Source organism: Sceloporus undulatus, chromosome 2 (assembly GCF_019175285.1).
Source record: "Sceloporus undulatus isolate JIND9_A2432 ecotype Alabama chromosome 2, SceUnd_v1.1, whole genome shotgun sequence".
NCBI classification, from domain to species: Eukaryota; Metazoa; Chordata; class Lepidosauria; order Squamata; family Phrynosomatidae; genus Sceloporus; species Sceloporus undulatus.
Genome location: NC_056523.1, coordinates 310,440,328 through 310,460,346, shown reverse-complemented (window position 1 = coordinate 310,460,346; position 20,019 = coordinate 310,440,328). Strand labels below are relative to the sequence as shown.

The following is a 20,019-nucleotide window of genomic DNA, read 5'->3' as shown; positions in this document are numbered from 1 at the left end:
CCTTTTTTTCTAATGATCCATCACTGGAGAACAGCCTGAGAGCCAGCTGTGTTGGGTTAAGCTTCTTTGGGTTAAGAAAGGAAAGACAGGCTCTTTCAAGCATGAGGAGTGTCTGTTGTCACCAGGACAACTTGGGCAACAAGCTGTCACTGTGACTACAGCTTGGAGGTGGGACTTTGGATTTGTGAAACACCACAAATCAATCCACTGTGGGAAAGGAACAAAGTGCCTATTGCCACATATGCCTGGTTAATACAAACTCCACAAGAACATCCAGAAGCCAAAGGCAAGTGGAGGGGCAATGACTTTGTATTGTGTTCCTGATCTGGTGCTGGGGTGGGAAGTACAATTCCCTTGTTGTTGGGAATCAGTAAGAAAAATCAGATTTATCTCTTTACATCTTGCAGCTCTGGCATATAGTACATTTTCAAGGCCAGTGTTTGTATTCAGTCAGGTATATTTAGGGGAAGGTGAAACATAGGCACGAAAGAAATGTAAAGATGTTGGGGGGGGGGAATGACACTGGTGCATTAGAGGTCAGGACGGAAATAAAAATGCTCATAATATCACATACGCCCAAAAAAGCTACTTAGAATAGCTATTTGTTTGTGAATCATCCATTGCTTGAAAATGCCATTGTATGGCATTAGTTCCACATGGTAGTTCTTTAATATAAACAGCTCTAGCAATTCACTTGCTACCATTTCAGCCTTCAAAACTGTGGAGTCGGGTTGAGACCATCCTTAGAAACCAATATTGGGAAACCAAGAAGGAGAGGATTAAGACTCTTTTTGCAAGACTTGTCCACAAGAATGAGAGTATACAACTTTAATAGCTCTAGGAGAGAGGCTGTGTGGACAAGATGGAAGGACTCAGTGTGACAGCAAAACTGGGTGCATCATTCTACAATGCAGAAATAATGCAGTTTGGCACCACTTTAACTGCTCCATCCTACAGAGTCCTTGGATTTATAGTTTTGTGAGGACCAGCACTCTGCAGAAAAGGCTAGATTTTGTCAGACTACAAATTCCAGGATTCGATAAAATTGAGTTACAGCACTTAAAGTGGTGTCAGACTGCATTATTTCTCCTAGAATACTGAAGGGATATTGAGGATGGGTCATGCTTGTTTTCTGCTGCTCCAGAGACTAGAACCCAGAGCAATGGATTCAAACTAGACAGTTTGACAGTGGAAAAGGCCACCTCAAAGAGTGGTGGAGTCTCCTTCTTTGGAGGTTTTTGGAGGACTAGGATTCCAGGAAACCAAGGTCTGAATTCCTACTCAGCCATGGGAATTCATTGCATGACCTGGAGCAAGTTATACTCTTTCAACCTAAGAGGAAGGCAATGGCAAAGTTTCTCTGAATAAATCTTGCCAAGAAAACTCTGCAATGGGATTATTAAGTCAGAATTGAAGACGTGCAATGAGAACAAGAAGGGTGACTAGAAAAAGTAAAGAGGTCACCCCGCTGGGGTTGCCAGGTAAAATGTGGAGCCTGGCTCCTATACCTGATAAGCAGCACCTGCTGAATAGGGATAAGGCCCAACCTCAACTGAACTGCTAGTTAGCCTCCTTATCCCAACCACAACCTTTTGTCTCTGAAGCAGTGACAGTAGTTCTTCTGCAGAAGGGTGCATATTTGGCCCAGTGGATGTCAGCTGTTAACTCCAACTTTATAACATTTAAGGCTGAAGAACAAGATAAAACTGAACTCATGGAAGAAACTAACAGCAACATTGAAGAAAATGAAATTAAGACCAAGCTCTTTGCCACACCAGTAGCTAAGTTAATGGAAGCACAGAAAAGGGCAGAAAAGTTTGCTGAAGAAAAAGAGGTAATATATGTATATTTTCCCCATTTGTTTCCTTTTGCATCTGCACAGTGGTAGAAGCTGATGGCATCTCTGATTTTTGTTGTTGTCGTCGTCTGTCTTCAGGTCATTTCTGACTGATGCAGAAGTGTTTTTGTAAAGGATTGCCTTTAATGTTCTCTCAGATGTTCCTCAAGGAATGGGAGTAATCATGTGAATTATTTCTAATTATTTAAGAAGTGTCTGGGTTTAGATTTGTATGGAATATTCTTGTTCTGGGTCAAAACATCCAATCAGCCCTGAAGCTCACTGGGTGACCATGGGCTGATAATTCATACACTACTTCATAGGATTGTTGCAAGGATAAAATATGATCAAGGGGAGGGAAAGAACAGTTCTGAGTCTATCAAAGAAAAATGCACATGTGAGGACAAACCAGGGTTTGCTTCCCAGCTTCTCCCCGAAACCCACTGGGTGACCTTGGGCAAGTCACATTCTCTCAGCCTCAAGGGAAGGCAATGGCAAACCTCCTCTGGACAAATGTTGCCAAGAAAGCCCCATGATCGGCTTGCCTTAGGGTCACCATAAGTTGGAAATGACTTGAAGGCACATAACAACAACAACAACAACAACAAGGGCAAACATATACAGCTCTCAAGAGAAATTCCCTGTATACACATTTGGTCATGTAACATAACTTCCTATTTATTTCTATGACAAGGGAGAACAGGTTCACAAATGGAAGCGACTTTATAACAGTTCAGTAGCTATTTGTCCTTTTACACCAGCAGTAGCTTTCTATGTCTTTGGCAGAGATATATGTATATCCCATCACCAGATATGTAAACTTGGAGATGTCAGGGACTGAACTGGAACCTTTTTCCATAAAGAAATAATATGACAAAAATCAGGATTGCTGGACATTCTACAAAACAAAAATTGAATTTATGTTGCATCAAAGTCATTTTTTGCACTATAATCCATAAAACAGAAAGTCAAAAAACCAGACTGAGATCCTATGTTGGGGCATGCACACCTCACACATGCTACCCACAACCCACCTTTTAAGCAATACAGAACAACATGGTCATTTCCTTTGGTTATTCCTGAAGATGATATATCCAGTCAGCTACATAAAAAATAGCTGAAAACTTCTCCATGGTCCTCCCCTCCAAAACACAGAAATCGCGGCACTGGGGGTTGGGACTGTGTCACTTAAAATATGTTTTAGGGAAGATTTTGATCGTTGTACAAATAATAAAGAATTCTGACCTCTGCAACAACCCAAAAAGTGGGTTACAAGAGCAAAATTTGGGTGTATGCTATTGTAACTCACTAATAGGATGTCAACTGAGCCAGTGAGGTGCAGTGATTTGAGCTCTGGACTACAATTCTAGAGACCAGGGTTCAAATCCTATTCAGCCATCGAAATTGCCTGAGCAAACCACACTCTCTCAGCCTCAGAGAGCAGCAAAGGCAAACGTCTTCTGAACAAATCTTGCCAAGAAAACCTTGAAAGCAGCCACCAAGAAAACTGTCACATATGACCTCATCAAACAAGCCTGTAACAGTGGTGGAATTTGAAAAAAGCTATCTCCTGAGTATCCTAAGATAAACAAGGGGATCTTTCAGGGCACATCTAGAACCCCCAGGGTCACTTTGTTTTGAAATAACCGTGGAAGATTTGGTTGGGAAAGAAAAACCTCCTTCCGTTCAGCCTTACATATTTTCTTTTTAACAATTTTATTTTGTGTGTTATGTTTCTACAGGCACATAACACCTGCAAAGAACTAGTGAAATGTGTTGCACTCACTCGAATTATCTATGGAAACGGGCACTGGCGGTTGGCACAGGCATTTGCCAACCTTGCTCACAGCTACCTTATGCTCCAAGGTAATGCATTTGCACAAAAAATGGAAGAAGAACCACCATGGTCCTAATTTCAGTAGTAGCTACCAAAGAGCAAAAACCAAATTAAGACAGTTAAGGCCCAGGAGTATTTCCAAAAATAGGCATCCCATTGTTCACATGTGTGAGCAATTTTAGGCATAGAAATATAATAAATGAATGGGTTAATAATTAATCATATACCAACTACAATAGATAGCAGCAGGAAAAAAAATCTTCACATGGAAACCCATTTTCAACAACTGTAACCTGATCCAATGCATTTTTAATCAGTCAAATAACATAAAAAACATGGATGACATTCAAAGTTATTAGTTGAGCCAGTGTGGCACAGTGGATTGAGTGTTGGACTACAACTCTGGAGACTGGGGTTCGATTCTCTGTTCAGCCATGAAACCCACTGAGTGATCTTGGACAAGACATATGCTCTCAGCCTCCCCAGGGGAAGGCAATAGCAAACCTCCTCTGAACAAATCTTGCCAAGAAAACCCTGTGCTAAGTTTGTCTTAGAGTCACCATAAGTCAGAAACAACTTGAAGTCACAAAGGCAAACAACATTATCTCCACACTGCCCAAATATAGCTGTTTTATACCACTTTAATTATGGTCTTAACTGTCCCTCTACCGTTTAAACCGGATCGTAAATCAGTTTGAACCGGTTTAAATTACCCTGGTTCACACTTGAACCGAATCGCTGAAGCAATTCAGAGAGGGGGGCCATGCACTAGACCTATTTAACCGACATCTTTTTGACATTGATTTTTTCCATGTCTTTGGATAAATCAATTCCGGCAAGTGTGAACCAGATGCGGATTGGAATCGATTTAAATTCACCCTTTGACCCGCTGGAGTGGGTCCATTTTGAATCAATTCATTCGTGAATGTGAATCACAAGTGGATTATTTTATTTTATTTTGCAGCGAGAAAATGTGATTGGGGCAAATGTAGTGTGAACCATGGTCCGCTGCCGAACCAGTACATCGAATCGGTTCGCAAAGCAATGTATTTGTAAGTGGGAATGTGGCCTACAGTGGCTACTTCCTATCAACTTCTGGGACTGATAGCTTAGGGAGATTTTAAGCATTCGCTAGTGCAGTGGTTCTTATGACTTAGGGACCTGGGGATGTTTAGCCTGGAGAAGAGAAAGTTAAGAGGTGATATGATAGCCCTCTTTAAGTATTTGAAGGGATGTCATATTGAGGATGGAGCAAGCTTGTTTTTTGCTGCTCCAAAGAATAGGACCCAGCTACAGGAAAAGAGATTCCACCTCAACATTAGGAGGAACTTTCTGACAGTAAGGGCAGTTCAACAGTGGAACAAACTTCCTCGGAGTGTAGTGGAGTCTCCTTTCTTAGAGATCTTCAAACAGAGGCTGGAAGGCCATCTATCGGAGGTGCTTTGATTGTGATTTCCGGCATGGCAGGGGGTTGAACTGAATGGCTCTATGATTCTCTGACCCCAGTTTAATTGTCTTTTGTTGCTGCAGACATCCGACTGGATTATTTCTGCAGTGTGTTTGGACCATAGTGAACTAAACCCTCTCTAAGCAGTTTACAAGCCAATAGACACTATTGTTTTAAACACTAATCAATGTTGGTAGATTTCTTAATGCAAAATTGGAATTTTTAAGAGGTGAAGTGCAAAACAACAATTTTTCCTACCTCCAGGAAATATAGGAAATGCTCAACCACATTTTGAGATCCTTTCTGTAAAAGGAAAAAACTGCCACCTAGTGGCTATTTCATGGTTCCATTGTTACACCCTGTGATAGTTTGGCCTTAGGGTTGGATAAGTTGGAAATGACTTGGAAGGCACACAACAACAGCATCATTACAGAAAGGATAGCTAGCCTGTGTGTCATAAGAAAAGCAATAAAAAGCATTGCAGCACCTTAAGACAAATTCCACCAGCCTCATACTTTCTGGTGTGTGATGGACCATCACTTTTATCATCCCCAGCAAGCAAAAAATGTAATCCCATATATTACAATGAGAGAAGGTCTCAGAACTTTGCTTTAGACACTAATTGATGCTGGTAGATTGCTTAATGCAAAGTAAATCTGTTAGTCTTTAGAACAGGAATGGGCAAAGTGAAGCCCCCTGAACTGAAAATCCCAGTATTCCTTGTCATTGGCTAGACTGCCTAGGGCTGATGGGAGTTGCAGTCCAGCAACATTGATGGGAATTCACTCCCTACTTTAGGAACATCGTTGCTATTGCCACAATGAAATAAAGATCTTTCAGCCTGAGGATTTTGTCCTCCTGTCACCCTGGTCAATGATCAATTTGTTTTAGAGGAACTAATCAGTGTTTTTGCACTGTATTGGGAAGATCCACTGAGAGAGCATTTCCATCATGAAATAGTTCATACATCATGCAAAACCCCAGACTGCAGCCTTTCTTTTAGTTGTGGGGTTATAATGATCAGTAATAATTACCACTGATGGTTCAAGGTAAAGCCCCTACTGCATGGGTTACATGCACTGTAAAACATAATAACTAAAACACTGAATTATAATAAAGCTAAAACACTGGATTATAGTGACACCTTGAGGCTACATTTTCCATATCAAAATTCCAAGTTTCCCCAAACCCCTCCAGAGCCTTCACCGCAATCCAGCCTCAGAATGGATATTTGTGCCTTCAGAAGTCTTCAGGGGTGAGATTGGCCAATCAAAATTAGAAGCGTCTTTCTGGATACTTCTGTTTTAGCAAAAAGGAAAGGAAAAAAGAAGGTTCAGCCTACCAAGCCCTAAAGGTATGTGAAAATGGGACCCTTTTTATCCCAGACCCTTGGCAAATTCCCAATTCTGGTTTACAAGAACATTTCACTGAACCTTTTGTCTAGAGATAGATATGTATTCTAGACTGCTCAGTGTTTTTAAGGTAATCTTGTTAATTCATCCAGGTCTTCCTGTTCAAGCTAAAAAACATGCAAACTCAGCCAAATATTCTATCTTCATGAGGAAGAGTTCCCCTTTGGCATCTACAGAGGAAAGAGAGATTCAGAGCACTCTCGTGACCATCTATTACACCTTGGGTGTAGCAAACCTGATGCAGAAAAAATATCCTTCCAATGCAGGGACTGGTGTTGTACACATGGATTTGAGAAGCCCAACCAAGTCTTATGCTGAGCTTTGAAACTCACCACGTTGGTCTGTGACAATCATTCTTTTAGGTTACCATTCAAAGTTGCTTGTGGGAATAAGATGCTTTTATTAACTCCTTGGAGCAGGGCAGCAGGTTGTGATCCCTGATCAGATGATGTCCAGATGTGTTAGAGTTACAATTCCCATTGTCCCCACTCATGTTGTCTGGAATGATGATGATGATGGTGGTGGTGGGACTCAAGATGGTTAACAACATATTTATAAACAAATCAAGAATTATACAAAAACATTGATAAAAGTATCGTAAGAGTTATTTAAAAAGCAATTAAATAATATATAAAAACAATAAACATTACATACGGTACTTGTTAAATATATAGTGGGGGTTGCAATTCAACAGGTCTGGTGGGTGCCTGGTTGCAGATGAGATACAGAGATTCCACAGACTGATTTATTAAATCAATCAGTTTTTATTATGTGATCATGGACCATACACTGATTCTTTGATGGTATCAAAAGCCACACATGTATCCTTCTATGGAGACCCCTGGTGTTAATTCAGTATGTGTGACCTTCAGGTAAGAAATGAGGGGGACAGAAAGTTGATTCAAGCAAGCGCCACTGAAATTAACAATGGATTTTGCCCCTTACCCCCCAAAATCCCATTTTCCATTTCAGGCACGTTTCCATTTCAGCAAGTTTGAGACCAGCCCTGTGAAAATCTAAAAATATTGTCACACAATGTTCACACAAATATATATTTTTAAGGTAGAATTCAAACATATAACCATGTTAGTCTGTAGAATCAGTACGTAGAGAGATCTTGTAGCACATTTTAGATTAACTGGAGGAAAGAAATTGGCAGCATGAGCTTTCCTAGACTTCAGTCTATTTCCTCAAACTGAGGTCTATGAAAGCTCATATTTCTTATAGGTCCTTTTGCTTTCTAAATCCCAAGACAGTCAAAGCAGCCACCTGACACATAACCCACATGATTTATTGAATCAATCTGCTGTGGCCTAGTCCCATATGCCAGAAATGTGCATAAAGTTGATATTCTAGATAGGGGTGGGCAAAGTGTGGCTCCCAGAAGCATTTCTGTGGCCTCCAGGGTCCCCCAGTGTAATTTATAAAAATGCTCCCAAATTACCCACAAATGATTTCTATGGGATTTCCAAATGTTTGGTGTCCCTGCACTGTTCAGGGAGTCAAAAGTTTGTGACTTTTTAAAATTGCCTCAAAATGTCCCAAAATGGCCACAAAGGCCCCAAAACATGCCCCCATGTCTCATACAGTATGTTTGGGGGCACTCTTTTTTTTTCAGGAGCAGGTGTTGCCTTCCAATGTCTCCTAGAGGTTTAATGTGGCTGCCTAATCTTCCACATTTTCCCATCCCTGTTCTAGAACATGAAAATGTTCTCTGTACACACACTTGCATACACACACACACACACACACACAGAGAGAGAGAGAGAGAGAGACATACTTTGAGTTTTCCTTGACTTTTCCACTGGAAAAGAATCCTACTGCAATCTGCAAAAGGCAGAAAGGATTATGGAAGAATTGCAGGGGACAGAGACTACTGGATTTAGAGTATCTGAGAGAGACCTTATGGCAGCATTGGGCAGGTAAGAAAGAAACCAACATCCTGATTATGAGCTAACAAAGAAGATCCCAATTACATATTGGAAAGACTACAATGATATAGTTATTTACCTGGGAGTAGGCACTATTACATTCAGTATTAATAAACTCCTGGACTTTGCAGTGCAAATATTTCATGGCGCTGGTGAATACATTTCATATTTTTGTACTTGAGATCGTATACATCTTGAATCATTTGAGAAATTCCCATAACCAAAGTAAATCCCTGGTACATGGTATTCTTATTTTTTTAGCTTCATTGGATTTCTAATAGCAAGCTCTCACACTCACACATTTAGTCCTATTCACCAACCCCAGGAACTAACTGGCATGGGTAGATGAAGCATGTTTTTTCTTGTGAACATGCAGAGAGATGGCCTGGTTTCCAGCTTCTTGGAAACTTCCCATAGTCTTTCACATTTTTAATGTATGTGTCTGTTAATGATATTTATGTTGGTCCCTCCTTTTGAAATGGTTGACCATGATGACTTATCAGCTCTAGGTCCTTGTTTACAATTCTTGTGAATATTTGTTCTTCATGGATAACCCACTGCAGATGTTTCCTGGGGCATGTTGAACTTCAACATATCCTGTTTTGGATGCTTCTCAGCATATACACAATCTCTTTTGCAACCTCATCACTTCTCTACTTTCATTCTTTTCAGTGCTCTGCATCATAGGCCTGTTACAGACTGCCGAAATAAAGCTGCTTCCGGTCTCTTTGGAGGTCTGCTGTTTAAATGATGCATGCATCCGAAGAATCCGGAAGCTGCACTCCTGTGCTTAGGAATGGAGTGTGGCTTTGGCGCGACCTCCGGACTCTTAGGACCCATGCATTATTTAAATAGCATACCTCCAAAGAGACCCGAAGCAGCTTTATTTTGGCAGTCTGTAACAGGCCTTAGTCTCCTGTTTGTGAGCCAGTATGGCATAGGGGATTGAGAGTTGGACTATGACTCTGGAGATCAGGGTTCAATTCCCACCTTGGCCATAAAACCCACTGGATGACCATGGGTAGGTCACACTCTCTCAGCATCAGGAGAAGGCAACACCAAAACCTCCTCTGAACAAATCTGGCCAAGAAAACCCCATGATAGCTTTGCCTTAGAGTTGTCACAAGTTGGAAGGTACTTGAAGGCAGACAACAACAGCAACAAGTCTCTTCTTCAGTACCTTTCCTGAACAGCTTTCCTAATATAAAACCAGAATTTGCACATATGGGTAACATTTATTTGTATATATGACCCATCATTCTTTCAAGAAGATGGAGGTGACATACAGGAGTCTCCTTTCCCCTGACTTGCCCTCTTGTCAGTCAGACTGAGGAAGAGTGATCAGGATAAAGTTACTGAGTTTTAAGACTCAATGGGGACTTTGGATTACCCAACCCAGCACTCTAACCACTGTACTGTACAGTTTTTTCATTGTTACCAAGAAGAATAGTGCAATCTGCTCTTATGGCTTTGTGTAATCTAAGCCAGCAGTATCAGATGCAAAACCGACTAACCCTGCTACATCTGTTTCATGTTTTCAACAGCAACTATTTAGAGAAGTTACCTTTTTTTTTTTACAAGACTAGAAAAATCATCTCACAGTTCTTTTGTTTCAGGGCAAGTTTACAGAATAACAAGTTAGAGCTGGCTGCCAGGTACTTTGAGAAGGCAATTGAAGCTACAATATCATCTGGAGGAGAGACGGCTCCAGAATTGATCAGTCTTTATCAGGAAATGGCTGAAATGGAACAAATAAAGAAAAACCATGAAAAAGCCATAAGGTGTTTATTACAGGTAAAGAACCTCATAAAATATAAATACTGTATGGCATAAAACAGGATTTATGCTGAACCCTGCTCAGCCATGGAATCCCACTGGGTGATCTTTATTTTTATTTATTTATTAGATTTATATTCTGTCTTCTCCCAAAATGGGATTCAAGGTGACCTTGGGGGAGTCATACGCTCTCAGCCCCAGAAATCCCCATGATAAGTTCACCTTTTAGAGACAACAGGAAACGCGTCACCTTCCCCTGAGAGGGACAATCAACTTGAAATATCTCATTCTGCGAAGAGCAAGAAGAGTCATAAAATTTCCCATCTGCCCCTCCAGGAATGAGATGAGTTAAGGTAGAATTTTACAACACCAATGCTGCAGAAATAATCCACTTTGTCAGGGCTCAATGTTACAGAATTCTGGGAACTGTAATCCTGTGAGACATTTAGCCTCTTTCATAGAGTTTGGATTCTATAACAAAATACAAATCTCAGAATTCCATAGCACTGAGCCAAGACAATTAAATTGGTGTCGACCTGGATTATTTTTGCAATGTGGATGCAGCTCTAGTCTGATACAGCCTCTCTTATTTATTCTTCCTTATTAATTATGCTTTCTATCTAGACCACATTGATGTTGTTTGGCCACATATGCACTGGTTTTTTATCTGTAAAATATATTCCTCTACCTAACCTATTTTCCCCTTATAGTCCTAGCCATGTTACTGGGATAAATTTGAGCCCTGAGAAAAATAGCTTTATGTGAGGGAAGGTCTGCCAGATATTTTAGATAGCAAATTAAAAAAAAATGTCTATCCAGAGAGAAACACAATAGAGCTATTCATTGGCAAAATCTCAGTTTCTTCTTGGTAGGCCTATTCTACTTCAGCAGCTCTATACAGCAAATTCAGCCCACAAGTGGCATCAGTGGCTTTGTTACTGGCTAAGGCTTATGCAGCAACGGGAGAAGAAAAGGATGTTGGTAAGTAAATAGTAAGGCACTAGGAAAGATCCTTAGTTCATTTTCTTTCTAAGAGATCTCATTAAATTGGATCTTTTTGTTATGGAATGGAATCTGTTCCCATCTCCCCATCTCATTTTTTTATTTTTATTACTGGTACTTTTTGTCACTGAAATTGATATTCTGAAATGTTACTGTGCAGCAGAGCTATTCCTTTTCTGCTGCCTCCATAATCAAGTCGGTGCATATCCTAGATTTTGCATTTTTACCCCAATGATGTAGCAGCCACTTCCTCCCTGTGGAACACACACACACAAAATAGCTTTAAAGTGAACTTAACCATCGTGATATGATATGGCTTCATTAAATGGAACAAAACACTGAAAAGTAGAAGCGTGTTACTTTCTCACCAAATGATAGGACAGTATACTACCTTCATGTTTTACCTTGGAGATTTTTGCCCAGCTAAATAAAGCATCTTACTGCTTCCAAATTCAGTCTTCATTCGGGCTATACACTGGTGTTATGGCATTGCTTTTCTCCTCAAAACTGCCATCCGGGTACAATCCGGCTCCAATGCTGGCCCTATGCTTTGGCGGCCATTTTTCAAAGGAGCTTATCCCTTGGCGTTTTAAATCAGCTCCAGCCTCTCAGGCTGCAGCCAGGATGCGGGATGGAGGCAGAAATTATCACACACTAAATCGCCTCTGAATCACTGGCCACCATCATCCTGGGTCCAAGTCGTGCACCACCAGTACTTTTTAGAAGTTGGAAAGCTTTCCGACTTCTAAAAAGTGCTGGTGAAGCATGGTTTGGACCCGGCTGGCACCCGGGCTGATGGCGGCTGGCAATTTAGCAGTGATTTAGTGAGTGATAATCCCTCCCTCTATCTTGCATCCTGGCTGCAGCCTGGGAGGCTGTAGCCAATTTAAAACGCCAAGTTATAAACTGCAAAATCGGGAGCCTTCCGACTTTGAAAAATAGCCGCCGAAGCAAGTTCAGGGACCCACATTGGCGCCGGGCTGTACTTGGATGATGGTTTTGAGGAGAAAAGCCATGCAATAACACCAGCATGCAGCCCAAATGAAGATTGAATTCGGCGGTGTTAAGATGTTTTATTTAGCTGTGCGATAATCTCCTTAGTCTCTTGGGTTTTCCAAGGTCCCTAGAGCATACCAAATAAACTGTCCTAACTTGGACACACACACAAACACACACACAAAAGTGGGGATTTGGGGATTATGGCTCATATAGCTGATGACAACTTCACCCTTATCTCCCTGTATGCAAAGGGACCTTGTAGCAACTTTGAGACTAATTGTACAGAAAGAGAAATAACACATCTCACCTCCCTGAACAATCTATTTCAATATTAAGCAATCTGTTAATTTTGTTTTAATGTACCACTTTTCTATGTTTTTAATTGTATTGTTGTTTTAAAGTTGTGAGCTGTTCTGGGAAAAGAGTGGATACAAATCACCATCATCAGCATCGTCTGAACCTTCAAATGTATTCAGAAACTCAGGCCCTGCATAGACGAGCACCCAAGTACGTACTCCGTACATACTAGGGTTGCCCGGGGGCGTCTCTTTTAGACGCCTGCAACCCTAGTACGTACAGAGTACGTACAAAATGGTGGTGCCCTGTTCACATGCGTGCTGCCATTACAACATCACGGCCGCGCCACCTCCAAACGAAGAGGTGCGGATGTGACGTCCTGGCGCCGCTGAAGGGTGCCTGTGGCGTCCTTTCCACGGTGCTGGAAGGTGCTCCATTTTGGAGCTCCTCCCTGGGTTTGTGTCGCTGGTGCAGCCTTTACACGGTTGCGCCAGCAACACAAAGGAGAAAGGGACCGAGCAACCCCTTTCTCTTGTTCTCCGCCGCTTTTGGGTGTCCTTGGGGCATGAAGCCCCAAGGATACCCCTTTCCAGGCCGCGGGGAAGCGGCCTGGAAAGGCGGCGGATCGGGGCCTCTGGGCTGCTGCTGTGGCAGCTGAGGCCCCGATCTGTCGGGGAAAGGGGCAGTCTGTACACCGCCATAGCTGTGCAAAGGGATCTTGTAGCACCTTTGAGACTAACTGTGCAAAAGAAGTTGTAGTATTAGCTTTCATAGACTTGGTCTACTTCCTCAGATGCAAGTCTATGAAATCTTATGCTCCGTCCCACTTCTTCTGCACAGTTAGTCTCAAAGTTGCTACAAGGTCCCTTTGCATACTTCCAAGTGTATGTTTCTTCATGGTGAATGACTCATGCTTACAAAATCTGTCTATTTAATACAAAACATGTATTGTGCTCATTTTCTAGAGGCTGCTGAAAAATATTTCACTGAGGGCTTCACAGTCTACAAAGAGGCACTTGGCATGGATCATTTTCAGACAATTAATGCTGTGGAAGACTACAGTAAATGGCTTGCACGAACAGGGAAAAGAAAGGTAACAGATCCAGTAGCATTTAGCAATAGCATTTACATTTTTATACTGCTTCATAGTGAACTCGGCACTCTCTAACCTGTTTACAATCTGTACCGATTGTAAGTACAGATTGTAAATAAACTGACTGCAAATACAGATGCAATGGGGCTGCACCACATTAATTATAGCCATGCAAATGGGATGAGGAAGGGGACCCACAACCAGCAAACATTGTTGATAAAGCTTGTTTTTAGATATTTATATGGTGATTGTCTAGAGCAGCCATCTTCAACCACTGGCATCCTGAGTCTAGATAGAACTACAAACCCCCTCATCTCTGGCCATTGCCTATCATGGGGGCTAATGAGAACTATAAGCCACCACAACATCTGGAAGACACCACTTTTGGGAAAGATTGGCCTAGAGAATGAGACTTGCACTTGCTACATTATCACCCTGAGCTTTTTGTTAAATGAATTAGAATTTTCCCAACTGCCCTTTGGCTGATAATAAACAAACATGTCTAGGGAGGCAATCACTCAATGTCTTTTTGTTGTGTGCCTCAACTTATAGTGACCCTAAGGTGCACCTATCACAGGGTTTTCTTGGCATGATTTCTTCAGAGGGGGAGTCATAGCCACTACACCATGCTGGCTCCCAGTTACTCCATATTATCCTGTTTTTTTACTTTAAATGTGACAGCCATATATTACTGGTGGGGCATGAACAAGAGAAAAATATGAAGCAGCCACTGTTACCTAAAGTGTAAAGTCTGATTGGTTTCATGTGTAAATCTTACAATAAGGGATTCAGCATTATGCAGTATAAACTCCCCACGTCTTTGCAGTTGACACTTGATCTATACTAAACCCAAGACATTGCTCATAACAAAACAGAATCCTGGATTTCTTACTTATAATATTGTGCCTGGCTTGCTCACAGAGGTCCAAAACCCACTACAGAAATAATTCAGCATGACACCTCTTTAACTGCCCTGGCTTGGTGCTAAGGAATCCTGGGAAGTATAGTGTATTGTGGCACCAGAGCTTTTTGGCAAAGAACGTCAAATGTCTCACAAAACTACAGTTCTCAGCATCCCCTAGCATTGAGCCAGGGCAGTTAAAGTGGTGTCAAACTGGATTATTTCTGCAGTGTGTTTTGGACATTTGGTAAAGTGGCTTGCCAGGCTATTTTAGCTTTCTTCATTAATTGCTAGATTAAACGCCCTGGTCCTACAAACAGATGAATATGTTTATTTGAAAAATCAGTACCCTTTTGAGACACAAACAGTTCTTGAGATAACTTGGCATATATAACAAATGCTGCCAAAAATGTTTCAATGTGTTTTGGAACTTAGCATGAGAGCCAGCGTGGTGGTTTGATTGGTGGATTAGACACTGGGAGATCAGGGTTTGAATCCCTGTTCCACCATGAAAACCTATTACGTGACCTTGGGCAAGTCACACTCTCTTAGTCTCAGAGGAAGGCAAACTCACTCTGAACAATTTCTGCCAAAAAAAAAAAAAAAAAAACCATGATAGGTTTGCCTTAGGGTTACCTTGAGTCAAAAATGATTTGAAGATCCACCACCACCACTACAAAGATCCAGTGGTATCTAATAAACCAACAATGTTGGATTTCATAACCCCTTTAGTTTGTTGCATGAACAGGTGTTGCTTATCAGAAAAATAACAAAGACAGATTTTTCAAATATATATATGAGAATCCAAATGGGAGTCATATAATCAATAAATTCTCATCACAGTGTAGAACTTGAAACAGTTCTTTTTTCTTTTCCAGCAAGCCTATAGCTTTCTCAAAGAGTCATTTAAATCGCAGCAAGATACCTGCAGAGATTTTAATGAACAGGCAATTGAGAGATTGTATATTATGGGATGCATCTGTCTGGCAGAGGAGAAAATAAGGGAAGCCCATCTGCTGCTTAGTAAGGTCATTACTATGTTTGTATACAATCTCTTTGACACATTAAATTAAGGCAACCAAAGGTCCATATTCTCCATAGGAGGCAGGTAGTGTACCTATTAATAAATTTTAAAGGCATGAGACTTGTTTTGGTTTAGCAATTGAAATAACTTCACCAACTCTTTGAACTGGTTCTGTAAGCTGAGAGATTTTGGCCAATGAAATGTGCAGGCGACTATTTTCCATTAGTTTAAGTCAGATAACAGGGTCCATGGCTAAGCTTGCCATTGAGGAGATGAAGCCAAAGATGCTGGTGAGGTGTTTTAAAAAATAACACTAGTCTGCTGCCTACAGGATTTATGAGGGATGTTTTCCTGTTGTCTGTGATATAATTATAAAATTGGAAGAGACAAGGGTCATCCAGTCCAACCTACTGCCACAGAGAAAGATGTGTCCTGGAGTAAGATTCAGCTTTCAGTCTGATTGGCTTCAACATAATGGGGTCCACTTTAGGTAGTAAATGCCTTGGCCCTGTACTTGCAGGATCCAATAGAACTAATAAATTGTCTTTCAGCTGAAGAGTTGGTTAACTGAACAGCTACCTTCTGGGGATGCTTTAAATGCATTGATCAGGGGCTGGACTCCAAATAAATAATAAATAAATACAATCAATTGCCAACTCTATGAGCCTGCAATTTGTAATGCACTCATGTTTGTAGTGGTGTGGCAAAAGCTGTAAGAAGGAGAAGAAAACCTCCATTCCCCCAAGAAACCAGGAATCAGCCCTGTCCTCTGTAAAAGACGTGTCCCAGGAACAATCACAGATAGTAATAAATATCTGCCTGGATGCCCCATCTGAGAGTGTTGACCTCCCTCATCCTTCTTGCCATGGGAGGAACAGGGCAAGGCATATCCCCTGGTGGAAAAGCTTGATCTTGTACTTCATGCTGGAGCCTAATGTGACCAGGTGGTATGGTCATGCTTTTTGACGTCATTCAGCCTTCTGTGTATAAAGGAAGAATCTGGTTCATGCCCTACTTGTTTTCCATGCCCTACTGCAAAGCATCAAAATGCAGACCTGCAACAAGATGTGTTGGATAAGTTACTTTTTTGGACTACAACTGGATTTGGGGTGTTTTAGTTCTGGGAATTCTTCCAAGTTGTAGATATCAGATTGTGTATAACCCCCTCACCTTGGTTAACAGAAGAAATTACAAGACCAACTGTTATCAATAACCTCTTAATCACAATAGACCGCAGCAGGTCTGTTCTTCAAATATTTCTTTTTCTCTGCCTACACTAATAAAAGGAAAGCTACTGGACCTTTGCATGGGGTACATGCAAATAACAATTAAACAATAACAATTTTCTCTTTTTATTTTTCTTCTATGCAGTGTGTGCAGATTCAAGTTGCTATTTATGGGCCCCATCATAGGAAAGCTAAAAAGGTACAGGAGCTGCTGGACAGATTGATGATGTAAGCTTTATCACTTTAAAATATTTAGAATATAGTATTGGATGAGAAAAATCACAGATAAGGGGTTATTCAGTCTTGGACCTCATCTGCTTTATAAAAGAGCCCCTATCAATCAGAAACTTGAGCAAGGACCAGCCTAAGTCTGGGACATTCAACAGACTTTCCAGTGTTTCGAAGATGACTGGTTAGAAGGAAAGAATCTGTAGCCAATTTACACCCCAAACCAGCCAGAGAGCTTTTCTAGGTGTTTTGTATGTGTCAAGTTTTTGATCACTGGGGCGGGTTATAGACCGCCCATTTGATATACATTCCTCTCCACATTATGATGGCCATCAAAGCAGATCTATTCAGATATGTCTTTTGGTGCAAATATGAAGCTGCCACTCATTACATATTTTGTTGTTGTCCATGGGTATCATTTGGGACAACTGCAGAAAACCAGCAACCTAACAACACTGTGTATGCTGCAATGTGTGGGAAAATCATATAACATGCCTGCATGAAATATTCAGGACTGACTATTTCTGCCAACATTTGTTTGCAGTAATGTAATATTTGAACAAGGGTTTAGTTTCCACCTGCAAACTAGCCAACACACATACAAAACCTTCTTTGGGCAACCTCTCACGCCGTGATCTTTTCCAATGGAAGGATTAGAGATACAGGAACTATGCCATGTCAGGTGATCCTACTTGGAGGAAGCCCAAGAACTAGTGCTTAACACACGTTTCACTGCCTTTCACAACAGAATGGCTGGTAAGAATGTGCCTAGTTGGTACTACATCCTGTTACCCAACAGCTGAACACTTCCCTTCAGAAGGCCGTTACCACTGCATGCAGCCAACTAGAGCAGTGAACCAGGGGCAGGCCACCTTTGGCTCTTCAGATGATTGGTCCCACAGTCTCTTACGGTTGGCCATATTGCCTGGGGCTTCTGGGAATTAAAGTTAAAAACACCTGGAGAGCCAGCGGTCCTCCCGACTCCTGTAGGAAAGGTTGGTGATGTGAGAGGTAGTGTTCCAATTGGTCCCTGCAGGTCCCTCTCCAGGCAGCTTGCCACACAGTTGCCCAATGATGCTTGACCTTCCTCTCAGCTTTGGAAATGAGGAGGTAGCAATTGCCCCAATCTCTTCTGCCCTGTAAATTGAGAAGATGGAAGAATACTTATCCATAATGTTCACCCTGACCACGTGGCCTGTTAAAGCTTGACTGTGCCCAGTGTTGCACTTGGGTCATAGCTGCCAATATTTAACAGATAGAAGTCATGTATGGACGGAGTGCATAAGGCTCACTCTGTCCCATTCTCAGTTCTGCATTGAGTGCAGTAGATACAAAAAGTGTGGCAGATCCCTTCTCCTTCACACTACCTCACCATGTTATCTGTACAGATTACTTTCCATGGTGAAACAGCAGTGGAAGTGACTGCAAATAAACCTCTTTCCATAGGAGCAAATATAACTTGAATAGTTAACCAATCCTATTGCATTCTGTTTTTTAAAAATAAATTCCAAGATTAGTGTAAAAAACTCACTTTCTTTTCTTTTCTGCAGCGTCTCTCCTGTACATGAAGTGACCAAATGTTCAAAACAGAAGAGAGGGGGGGCACTAAATTTCTCAATCCCAGATCTCTAAGTATCTGTAATCAATGGAAACTCAGAACATCCAAACAAAAGAAGCAAGCATGTAATATCTTGTTTTGATTCTTAGTCATCAGTGCATTTTAGTATTAATTCTAGTGTATTTCTGTTAGACAGCTAGCAAGATGCCCACCAAAACAGGAGGAATATTTTGGCCCAGCTGGTTGCTGAGAATCTGGAATATCCAGCCATTTAAATAGGTGGGGAGAAAAGAAGAATGGGACTGGTAAATGACTGCTGATATCATTGAGAACTTTAACTGTGCACTGGGAATTTACTGCTTTTCTTATATGGATATAGCATTCAGAAGACATTGTCCTAGGAAAAGGGCTAGAAGCTCCACATATGCTGTCTATTCATGTACCTGACACACCTTCTACTGCTTACGGATATCAAGCAGGTGAGAAGGATGTGAAGGAAAGTCTTACAGATGCTTGAGACATAAAGATATACAATTTCAAATCAGAGCCTGTGACTTGCTAAATGCCACCCTTACTCTGAATGGGAGGGAAATAAAAGCCCAATGGTATTACCAGATACTAGATGATAAAACACGATGAGGTATTTTCCACCCTTATGTACTTTTTGATATATTAATTTCCCCACCAGATAAAGTAAGTCTTGGGTGTTTGAGCCTTAATACAGTATCTGGCTACAGACCAACAGCTGCATGAGGCTTCAGTATAAAGATACTTTCTCTTGCTCTCAGCCAAGCCTTTTGTTGACAATCACCAGAAGTGATAAGAAAACATACTTCCCACCACAGTTCTAGCTGGGATCAAAAGCAAAAAAGAACAGATGTGCAGGGAGAATATAAATCTATCTCAGGGCAATCTTGAAGGCCTCTAGATGCTGTTGGATTCTAAGTCCCAGCTGTCCCAGTTAGCAGAGCCAGTTGGGAGAAATGCTGGGAACTACAGTCCAACATCTAGATACTGCATATTGCCATCCGATTCCTGACCTGCTCCCTTATGAATATGAGCAAACATTTACACTACATTTATGTCTGAATGAGAGATTTCCCAAGTAATGGTTGTATCCATACTGCAGAATTAATCCAAATTGACACCACTTTAACTACTATGGTTCAGTGCTATGGAATGCTAGGACTTGTAGTTTTGTGAAATATTTAGTCTTCTCTGTCAGAGAGCTCTGGTGCCACTACAAACTAGTTCCCTGAATTTCCATAACATTGAACCATGGAAGTTAAAGTGGTGTCAAACTGGATTATTTCTGCAGCATGGATGCAGTCAATGCCTTTTTACTGAGTCAGATGTGTCTTGAGACTAGATTCATCAGCCCTCCACCCTGCACATTTATCAAGGAAAATATCAAGCAGTCATGGGTCTCAAGATATCTCACCAACTCCTGC

The 20,019-nt window shown here is 41.3% G+C and overlaps 1 protein-coding gene across 7 annotated transcripts; it reads left to right on the top strand.

Annotated features, from left to right (window-relative positions):
- Window positions 1-210: 210 nt before the first annotated feature.
- On the top strand, window positions 211-19,666 carry TTC23L (tetratricopeptide repeat domain 23 like). 7 transcript variants are annotated; one of them, XR_006102583.1, is made up of 12 exons: window positions 211-286; window positions 1,688-1,834; window positions 3,580-3,703; window positions 6,626-6,782; window positions 8,339-8,455; window positions 10,081-10,258; window positions 11,113-11,221; window positions 13,504-13,631; window positions 15,411-15,560; window positions 16,928-17,010; window positions 18,561-18,847; window positions 18,948-19,666. XR_006102583.1 is itself a non-coding variant. In XM_042455831.1 (11 exons), the coding sequence occupies exons 2-11, from the start codon at window positions 1,715-1,717 to the stop codon at window positions 18,640-18,642; spliced, it is 1,248 nt and encodes a 415-aa protein (XP_042311765.1). In that variant the 5' UTR covers window positions 211-286; window positions 1,688-1,714; the 3' UTR covers window positions 18,643-19,666. The 7 variants fall into 7 exon arrangements, 5 of the variants coding, with proteins under 5 accessions (XP_042311765.1, XP_042311767.1, XP_042311766.1 ...); XM_042455831.1 differs by having other exon boundaries at window positions 18,561-19,666; XR_006102584.1 differs by lacking the exons at window positions 11,113-11,221; window positions 18,948-19,666 and having other exon boundaries at window positions 18,561-18,602.
- The last annotated feature ends 353 nt before the right edge of the window (window positions 19,667-20,019 follow it).

Excerpts from the sequence above, each read along its gene's own strand:
- TTC23L (XM_042455831.1), top strand. The coding sequence starts at position 1,715 with ATGGAAGAAACTAACAGCAACATTGAAGAAAATGAAATTAAGACCAAG. Across the intron at positions 8,456-10,080 it reads CTTATGGCAGCATTGGGCAG|GGCAAGTTTACAGAATAACA; the intron begins GTAAGAAAGAAA and ends CTTTTGTTTCAG. Across the intron at positions 11,222-13,503 it reads GGGAGAAGAAAAGGATGTTG|AGGCTGCTGAAAAATATTTC; the intron begins GTAAGTAAATAG and ends CTCATTTTCTAG.